At 42.9% G+C, this 10,329-nt stretch overlaps 1 protein-coding gene across 4 annotated transcripts in view; it reads right to left on the bottom strand.

Moving 5' to 3' along the window:
* Positions 1-653: 653 nt before the first annotated feature.
* The window catches only part of BUD31 (BUD31 homolog), a 27,054-nt gene continuing 17,378 nt past the window's right edge, over positions 654-10,329 (bottom strand). For 2 of the 4 annotated variants that reach the window (XM_018571849.1, XM_018571848.1), the window contains exons 2-6: positions 10,181-10,183; positions 6,179-6,276; positions 3,891-4,013; positions 1,555-1,721; positions 654-829 (exon numbers count right to left, since the gene is read on the bottom strand). In XM_018571849.1, coding sequence (XP_018427351.1) covers positions 779-829; positions 1,555-1,721; positions 3,891-4,013; positions 6,179-6,272 — 435 coding nt within the window. In that variant the 5' untranslated portion in view covers positions 6,273-6,276; positions 10,181-10,183 and the 3' untranslated portion in view covers positions 654-778. Of the gene's footprint in view, positions 830-1,554; positions 1,722-3,890; positions 4,014-6,178; positions 6,283-7,337; positions 7,341-10,180; positions 10,184-10,329 lie in introns of all 4 variants that reach the window. The other 2 variants (XM_018571847.1, XM_018571850.1) reach the window with 2 other exon arrangements.

The following is a 10,329-nucleotide window of genomic DNA, read 5'->3' as shown; positions in this document are numbered from 1 at the left end:
TTTCATGAAACTAAAAGCATATTACATAGAAACTACCTATCTCTATCTATTATATAAAAGAGGGCTGTTAGGAGGGAAAAGGTAAGCAAGACACATTTCCATGAATATATACTGTAAATATGGAGCACTGCATAGGCACAAAGGTTATCAGCAAATACAGAGCACAGTATGTCTGCATACTGAAAAATAGAATACCACCAGCTATAATGTACTATTGCTGGGATTTGTTGTAGTCCTCTATAGCTGGTGGTATTCTGCATTGTGCTATATAATGTACTATTGCTGGTATTTGTAGTCCTCTATAGTCGGTGCCATTCTGCATTCATTGCTTCATAATTTTACACTTTCCTTTTCACTATATTGCACACCACACTATTTTTTTTCTTTTTTACTTCCACCGCTCCAAGCTTGCTCCTGTGATGGAGTGCAATCTCAATACAAACTAGTAGTCCATCACTGGAGCCATTTTTTAAAATTTGTTTTATTGTTTATCCGATTAATCGAACTTAATAATCGGCTAACTAATCGATTTTGAAAATAATCGTTAGCTGCAGCTCTACTGAAAAATATTAGGTATTTTAAGCCATCATTTGTGTTTAGTTATACTGTACTAGGGAATAAAAACAGAAAGCCAGTTTACAAAATTGCAGATAAAAAGGAAACAAACTTAGACATCATGTTTATTAAACATAACAATGAATAGCATCAACATATCTGAAACAAACATTTACCATCTTAAAATATCACAATAAATGAGAACAATTACAAAGTATAATCTTCATCCAGAGCATCCTCTGCAGCCACAATGTGTGCATTCAATTATTCGCCCCTAAAAAACAAAGACAATATATGTTATTTCACAACTTTACAAAAATTCTGAACCCACAATTAGGCAAACTTCTGTTTTATCGAAGGGATTTGCTTTTCTTTGAGGTTGACCCTGATGGCCATTAGTAATTGTATTACACATTATATTACTTAGGTTATTATTGCAGTGTTTAACTTGTAGCAATTTTTTTTAGGTTTTCACAAGTCTGCTCTTCCATATTCTGTTATTGTGTTAAAGAGATTTGATTTTGGAATCGTTACTCAAAATCTGAGTTACAACAAACACGCCTCTCTAATAAATGAAGCACCCTTGCAGTAAGTGTAACAAAAATACTCCCTTTACCAACAAGAACAACTCTTAGATAATACTTCAGGAATGCCAAAACTGTCCTAGGGGAGAATTTTGTCCAAATGCAGGACTCGCTCACTTTCTAAATCAGTTTAAATCTGTTTTGGTTTGAGTAGCCTGTACAATCCCGTACAGAAACCGTATTAAACAACATCTACATAAAATGACAATAGACTATTGAAGTGCCTTGTGCACTAAAAGTTACACCTTCTCCTTACACTGCTATAAACATAAAACATCAATAATAATAGATTTCAGTTATGCAGAGCAGTGTCTTACTGTCCCCAATATCCCCAAAACCATATTGCAGTGTATTTCTGGAACATTCTACATTTAAATATTTCCAAGTAAAATATGAACAGGAAAAAAGTTCTTACCACTTCAAGCTTGCTCTTGGGGACTCGACAAATGCAGTTGGTTCCAAAATTTGTGTCTCTGGTCTGTATGCAGCGTAGGCAGCACAAGTTCTCATATCCTTGTTTCTTCCATTTTGCAATGAGATTCTTGTCCGCATACCCCTCTCTGATACAATAATCATACAATTCTAAAACACAAAAAGGCGCAAGAAACTATTAACTCCGTGTTTTTTTCCGACGGTGTATAAAAACAGCAAGAAAAAAAAAATGGGACAAGAAATGACAACTTGATTTGAGTGACTCGGTCATTTATACAGAACAGGATGCAAGCACCTAGGGGAATCACAGCTCCGCTGCACCCAAATGCCAAGCTGTTCTGAATGGGAAAAGCTCTGACACTTGCTGCACCCTCTCACCCACATAAATACTGTTGGGCCATCACTACAATGGGCTGCCCACAATAGGAATATGTGGGAGGCAATTTGAGGTGGGTAAGTTCTGTCACTAAGAGGAGGCAATGGAGCTTTGCTTTTGTCACTAAGAGGAGGCAATGGAGCTTTGCCTGATCAGGATGACCCAGCATTCCAGCATACAGGGAGCAATTATGTGTAGAAACCTCTTGATGAAATAAAATGTGGCATTTGCAATCAGGAGCAAAGTAGAAAAGACCCTGACAACTCCAACCCCAATTAACCCTCCTTAACACCAGCACTTTTTGTAGACAAACATTTAAAATCACTTTGGCAAAGTGGGCCCACAGCCAGAACAGCTTATTTGGAATTGTGGGTTTTAACACGTATCCCATTGCTCAATTCTGCTGATTTACATGGCATGTTTCAATCCGGAATTTATCTTCCAAGTCCTGTGCATGCTAAAAACATTTTACATTTCTTTGCTGAAAATCAAACTTTAATCTGCTATTAAAAATCATTTACTTACTGGATGGGCACCAGTGGGTCGAAGCACATAATTTGTATAAGAAATAGGTAGTTCTGTGGTGTCTCCACCAGGTTAATCCTGGTATTCAGTCCATAGGAGGAAAGGAGAGTTAAAGGCACTGGGAAACACTCACCTTTATTGGAGAATCTGATACTTATAAAGGGGCCAGTAACTGCCCTGATCTAAAATGTCCGGTCTCATCAGACAGTGAATAATCATCATTACCTGTGTTTAGGTAGCAGGAAGCTTACCTAGAAAACTGTAAACGAACCCAGAAATTTTAAACCAGAAAATAATAGAGTGAACTTGTAATTCACACAGACCTCCTAGTCTACAAGAATGACTGGCCAAAATTACATCTAAGGAAGTAAAAGAATAAAAACATATGCATTTTACCCAACCTGTTCAGCCAGTTGTTTTCTATTCCAGCACAATATGAAATTCCCATCGCCCAATGCCCAGGACATACAGTTCCGGGCACCGGGGAGGTGCTTTGTTTTTCTACATTTAGCCCTGCTGTGGGCAAGAAAGGCTAAAAGTAGAGGGAAGCCGCCCGACCACTCGATTTGTACAAGTGACCTGGGTGGCTATACAGCTGACTACACCCTTTTAGGGGACCCCAGGACCACGACAAATGACTTCAGGGTGGAAAGCAGGAAGGAGAGCAGAGAAAATAAAGTAATAAAAAAAAAAAAAGGCGAAGAGGATAAAAATAAATCAATAAAACCAACCTGCACGACATTGTGTGTGTGGGCCGAGTGCTGCCCCCATTCCACTGTGTGCCATATCGTGGTATCCGGGCATTAAAGGGTACGTTCACTTTCCCAAGTAACTTGGAAAAATGGAATTACCTGCTCAAATCTGTCCCCCTTTCCCTCCCCTCCACTAGCATGGGTGTACTATCTGTGCCCCCCATTGTGCTGTCCAGTGCAGCGTTGCGCTATGGATTTTGAATTTCGCTCGCAAATTGGCCACGGACCATGATGGACAAGTACAATTGGCCCCCGATTTAGACCTTGAAAAGTATTTTTTTTTTTTTCTCCAGAGCCACAGTAGCCAGGTCCTGGCTATTTACACTTCTCCTGCAGTCAAAGCAATACAGCTTGGTCAAGGCTGTGGTGGAACAGTGAAGTAGCAGCAGCCCATCATAAGGCTCTGAAGCCTTTAAGATTTTTATTTCTGTCTGTGTGCTTTTGCAGATTATCACTCCCTTCCTGCCTGGTGAAACTTGTCAGGAGGACAGGAAGTGAAGTTCAATCTTTGTATCAGGTAGCCAGTTTGCAGTAACCCAACATAAGTTCTAATCATTTCCCACTCTATCCAAAACTATTAAATTATTCTTGGCTTGACTTTTACCAGAAAATGACCAATGCTTAATTGTATTATTAATAAGATACTTTAAAACAGAACAATGATACCTTTGCTTATAGCTTTTCTCTTGTAATACAGGTCAAATATGTAACGGGTTTTCTGATGATGAATACGGAATATTGGCCACAGAGATTCCACCTTCCTCTTTCCTTCATGAGGCTCTGTCTCAGCTAGAAAATAAAAACCAAAAGATACAGATCTGTCAACATGTACCTCAATACTGTTCACTCCAAAAAAAGAAGAAGTCTTCTGAATTCTAGTAGAATGTGAGCAGGAAAGAAAATTCTTTACAATATTTCTGGTTTAGTAGCCCTTTACTTTAAAGCAACTAGGTCTCTAAAATGAATTCTTAAATATATATGCGCTGCTTTGAAGATACCAGACTCTCCGCTGCCTGTGCGCCCATTCTTTGTAGTAGTGATGAGAAATTGCCTGAGGAAGATTATTCAGAAACAGACATTTCCTGGAGTGTTGGATTAGTGGTGCCCAACTGCGCTCAATGGTCTCATCTGCCAGTCCCTACTGTGTCCGGTAGTGATGTTGGGGCTGGTGGGAGGCAACACTGCGCACAGTGGGGAACCAAGAAATTTACATGCCCGGAAATGCTGGTTTCAGAAAGTTCTTCAGCTAGAGATTTCTTGACAATACCGCAGAGACGAGCAGCACAAAAGTTACAGCAGGAGATATTATTTTCTAGCACATTTTTTTTAGGTATTGCTCTCTGCATTCTTACTGCTACCTTCTGAACCGGTTTTATCATTTACTAGTTTAGTGCCTGGATTCATTAGCATACCATTATTTAGCAATTTTACTATTAAAACCAAATGTAGCATTATATTTTTGCACTGAATTGCTGACTTTACCATTAATATTTCATGATGTAGGACTTAACCACTTTTAAAATAAAGAACCACTTCCAATACAGCTGAAAAATCTTATTTCATTCCAAAATGAGGTTTCATACCAGTCTTCAATATATTTATACCTTATAATTAGGAAACTTCTAAGTGTTTTCTCAAACCTAGACAGGTGCAGTTTTCTAGCTTGTCACTATATGTGGGACCTCTAATTCCATTTATTTTGTTGTCTGCTCATGAACCCTCACTAAATCTCAAATGCCATTCTCTGACCACAGAGTAGAAAAGCTATTCGCAGAGCATGAGGTGGGCAACCATTATATTCCATGGCTGCCACTTATGAAACTCTTTATGAACACGGTGTATGGTCTAGGACGCATCAGACTAAACACTAGGTCCTCTGCATCAGAGAAAAGACCAGATCGCCTGCATCAGAGGTCTGTAGTAATATTTAAATCAATTTGAGATAAAAAGAAGTGTCAAAAAGCACAACCTGCAAAAGACTTGTCCTGTCACCCATTACTGTGATCCTCGCTTTGTCCAAGAGTTATGGCCCCATGAACAATCTTTATTGGACTCCTCTAAGGGTGTCAGGTGCCTGCATTCAGATATATACAAGTCCCATTGCACCGATGTGAATCCATAGTCCTCGGGTGGGTGCTGCAGTGACTGCGGATGCCTGCATTCTTCACCACTGTGGGCATTAGAGATGTAGGTGCTGGCAGGAGAAACCGGAGATTGCAGCTATCCCTTATCATATATGTTACCTGAACCCATGACAACTCCTGTTATTAGAATCACAGGCTGAACCACAAATTCCCCCTCTAGTTCTCTCTAATGCAGATGGGCCGGTCTATGCAGACATGACGCCGCGACCCACTGCAGAGGGTGTCGCGACCCACTTTTGGGTCGCGACCCACGAGTTGAGAACCACTGCTCTAGGATATATTTTTGTATATCTTATTATACTTTTTTTTTTTTTATCATTTACAAACAAAAGTCAGGAGTATTGGTGTGGTTTTCCCCAAATCTAGCTTTTCACCATTTCAAAATAATGTCACATCATCCACTATAAGCCAGTCTTGTGTAACCAAGCCAGCTAAGACTGACTCCAACATTAGAAGACACAGAAGTCTGATAGTTACTAAGCTGAAAAGTATAGGGAATTTTCTGTGAAACATTACTGCAGTGACCACCTTACTAAAGTATTTTTTTTGTCTGGCTTCCACATTTTTATAAGCTTGCTCTTCTATAACTTGGGATTAAAAGTAGACTTTTTAGATAAGCTTACTCTGTCTCTTATGTAATAACAATTGAGATAGCTAACAGACACAGTGACGTAGTATGTGCTTAGTTTTCAGGGAGTCAACCTTTTGAACAGAGACGGATGCAGTTTGAGCCACATGCTTTATTTCGTTTTAAATATTGTATATCTTGAGGAATGTAACAACAACACTGTGAAGTCTGCGTTAACTCACCTTCTCTCATTTTCTGATCGAGCTCATCCAATGTAGGTTCTATAAGCTCCCATCCATCTGGAGGAGCCTTCCTGCTTCGCTTTACTTTCGGCATTGGTCTGACTCTCTGTAACAGTAGAATTTTGTTTAGTTTTGAACGCACTTTAAATAAAAAATATATTCTGAACATGAAGTACAAGAAATACAAAACATAAGCAATAAAATCTGACTGTATTATGAAACATGCACTATAGAATGCCAATGGAAAAGGATTCTTGACTCTGAATATCAATGCAAATTTTCATAGATGTTTTTTGTAAATGAGCCCATCATCAAGAAAAAGGGACACAACATGTACTAAGGAGATACAAATACTACAATATGTGTACCCAGACTAGCCTCCTCCATGACCCAAAGCTCAGTATATAGCAGTCTATTGCCCACGATATACTGAGGGCCCCGCAGCCGGGGCAGATCCCGACAATACTGTCTGGAACCACCCAGCTGCGTGATTGACAGCTGGCACTGCCCGGGGGAATCCTTGCAGGGAGCGGTGACTGACGGTCACTGCTCTCTGCAGGCAGATGATCAGAAAGGGAGTGCTCACTTCTCGATCAATAGAGCCGACCTGTGAAAGCTTCTTTGTCACAGGTCGGCTCTAACTATGAGAATGAGTGGAAATCACTCAAGTCATAGGGGTCTATTCACTAAGCTGCCGAGTGAACAACTGACCCCAAGTCAAGTGAGCCGAACACTGTTCGGCTATTCACTTCAGGTTCTCCCGGGCGCTCTGGGAGCCTCCCGCTCCCGGCCGCTCAGGAAAGAAATTCAGAGTTAGACTTACCGGTAACTCTCTTTCCTCTAGTCTTCCAGAACAGCTTATGAGAGATAGGCTCCGCCCCTTTTAGCAGGAGTACGTCACCCCTAGTGGTTTTAAAAGGCCCGCCTCTCTCTTAGCTCCTCAGTTATATCGAGAACCATAGGAAGACCCTGTAATGACAGGGACCAAAACCACAACAGGATATCACATTGAAATCACATTTCACAACCACTTACATAACCAAGGGCGGGAATCCAGCCGTTCTGGAAGACTGGAGGAAAGAGAGTTACCGGTAAGTCTAACTCTGAATTTCCCCTTCGTCTTCCAGAACAGCTTACGAGAGGATAAACATGAACTTACCCACTTAGGGCGGGACTGCGGCTTGGAGCACCTTTCTCCCAAAGGCCTGCTCTGCTGCCTCATTTAAATCCAGTCGGTAATGTCGGACAAAAGGTGGAAAAACTCGACCAGGTTGCGGCTTTGCAGATCTGCTCCGGAGTGGCACCAGCTCTCTCTGCCCACGAGGTGGCCAATTCCCGGGTAGAATGTGCATTTAGGAAAGGTGGAACACTAACCTGCTTAGCCCCATAAGGCTCCTGAATACACAGCTTCACCCACCTGGCTATTGAAGACTTCAAGGCCTGTTTCCCCTTATCTTTCCCTGAAAAAAGGACAAAAAGAGCATCCGATTTCCTAAATGCCTTAGTCACCCTAAGGTACTCCACCAGACACCGTCTGACGTCTAGGTTATGAAAGCCTGCCTCCTTCTGATTAGCCGGACTACTGCAGAATGAAGGCAAAACGATCTCTTGAGATCTATGAAAGTGTGACAAAACCTTTGGTAAAAAAGCCATTGCACTGCCGAAAGGGAACCCAGATTCACTTCTGCCCAAAGGAAGATTTCTTTCGCTATCGCCTGAAGGTAAGAACTCCTGGTTCCCCCGTTTGTTTAGGTAACACACAGTGGCTATATTGTCCAAGAGCACTAGCAGATGTTGATGCCTTATCTGATCTCGAAACGCCAGGACCGCGTTTAAAACCGCTCTAAGCTCCCTCCAATTGCAGGACATTCCTGCCTCCTGCTGGGACCAATGTCCCTGAGCCATCCGATCCTGCAGGTGTGCTCCCCATCCCCAGGCACTTGCACCCGTGGTAAACCTTATGGTAGTGGGAAAGGACCATTGAAGACCCCCTGACAGGGAACTTCGGTTTCTCCACCACCATAAGTCCCTCCTCACGGAAGGAGGAACAATAACCGCCGCATCCAATGTATCCTGTGAATGGTCCCACCTTTTCAACAGGAACCCTTGCAGACCCCTCTGGTGGAATCTTGCCCATTGAACAGCTGGTAGACAGGATGTCATGAGACCTTACCTGCAGCCGCAAAGGAGCTATTGCCTCCCCCAAAACTTTCGTAAAAATGCGAGGGGCTGAGGACAACCCGAAAGGAAGTGCTCTGAACTGGTAATGTACCACCGTCTGACCTACTCTTACCGCCAGGCGTAAAAAATTTTGTAACGTCCTGTGAATGGGTATGTGGAGATAGGCATCCCTTAAATCTAGTCTAGTCCTTCCAGTGTTTTTTGGGCTGTTCCCCCTTCGTATTCTGACCCTTGTTTCTGGGCCCCTTAAAGAACCTACGAAAGGGCTTCTTCTTTTTCTCTGGAAAATACTTTTTCTTATCAGCTGTACGTTCTAATATGGCCTCCAATTCAGGCCCAAAAAGAAGATCGCCACTGAACGGGAGATTGCAAAGCCTCAATTTAGAGGCCGCATCCCCCTACAAGGCCTTCAACCAAATCGCCCTGCGAGAAGAATTGACCAAGGCACCCGTCCTAGCGACCATTCTGACCGATTCGGCTGAAGCATCTGCTATAAAAGCAATGGCCTTGAACAACATTGGAAGGCAATCAATGATCTGTTCTCTCGGTATACCCGCCAGCAAGTGATTTTTCAACTGGGTAAGCCAATATTTCAGGTTCCTGGAAACACAAGTTGATGCCAAGGCAGGCCTGAGACTTGTACTAGCAGAGTCCCATGCCCTCTCAATCAATTTTAGGAACCTTGTTCCATGGCATTGATGCGTCTTCATCAAAGGGAAAACGTCTCTTTAGGCTGTTAGAAAAAAGAGGTTTCCTCTCTGGTTCAGCCCATTCCTTACAGATTGCATCTGCAAGTACTTTGTGCACCGGGAAAATTCTTGCTTTCGGCTGCTGGAGCCCCTGGTACATCAAATCGTGCCTAGAAAGCAGCACTTTTTCCTCCTGAATATCTAAGGTATCATACACGGCACCCAACAATTCATCTACCTCTTCTAGAGATAACTTATACTTGTCACTGTCCTCTTTAGCAGACGATCCCTGATGAGAGGATGCAGCGACGCTATACTCCTCTGGCTCCCTCTGACAGACCTCTCTTGACCCAGACCCTGTCTGGAGAAGCTGAGCCTGAGCCGGAGGCCTGGGAACCAAACCCTGTGTTGCAGCTAGTCTCAAATCCGCTATCAGGGATCTAAAAGAGGAAAAGGTAGAAACTAGCTCTTCCCTAACAGTGGACAACAAGCCACCGCATGCTGAGGCAGATTCTTCTCTGCACACCCCTTCAATGCATTTTTGACAGAGCGGTTTCTTCCAATCAGTTCCCAGTTTCAAGGAGCAGTGGTGGGGAATCCCCACAGAGGAGCTCACCGGCGGCCCACTAAGGTACTTCTGACCCTTACAAGGGTCTCACTGAGAGGGAACGCAGGGTACCTTTCCCACATCCCCCACCGTTCCGGTGACATGTCTATTAAGTTCGGGAGCTGTACGGGCTATTGTGAATAGCCCGTACAGCACCCCTTCGGTTCTACTGAACCAAAGGGGTCCTGGGGTCGAAGCTAGCCGAAGGATCGGCCGAAGCTACGGCTAGATCCTTCTGCAGCTTTGTGAATAGACCCGAGTTCTCCTTTAAGCTGGTCATGAACTGAAGGAGAAAAAAAACTCTCGATTTCCCCATCTATGCTAAACAGTGTGGATGGGGAAATCTCCCCTACCAGGCTATTGTATTCCAGAAGCCGCAACCCACAGCTGTCAGAATACATGTACAGTGACTGCAACTGATTGGCTACGGTCACTCTTGGGGTGACTACCTATGGCCTGGCTACTTCAACAAAAGTTATTTGAAAAATTGACATTTGTTGAATGAAAGGGTGCTGGCAGGGCCACACACTGCTCAAAATATAAGCAGTGTGTGGCCAGCTTTAGGTACGTTATGCACTCACCTCGTGTACCCAAGAATTAAAGAGTCAGTGCCCAGTAAATATAAAACTATCTAAAAAGAACCCCCCCCCCTCCTTGAAGCCCCATCAACAAAC

Source organism: Nanorana parkeri, unplaced genomic scaffold (assembly GCF_000935625.1).
Source record: "Nanorana parkeri isolate BGI_ZX_2015 unplaced genomic scaffold, ASM93562v1 scaffold1854, whole genome shotgun sequence".
Classification (NCBI taxonomy): domain Eukaryota; kingdom Metazoa; phylum Chordata; class Amphibia; order Anura; family Dicroglossidae; genus Nanorana; species Nanorana parkeri.
This window is presented reverse-complemented; position numbering and strand designations above follow the sequence as displayed.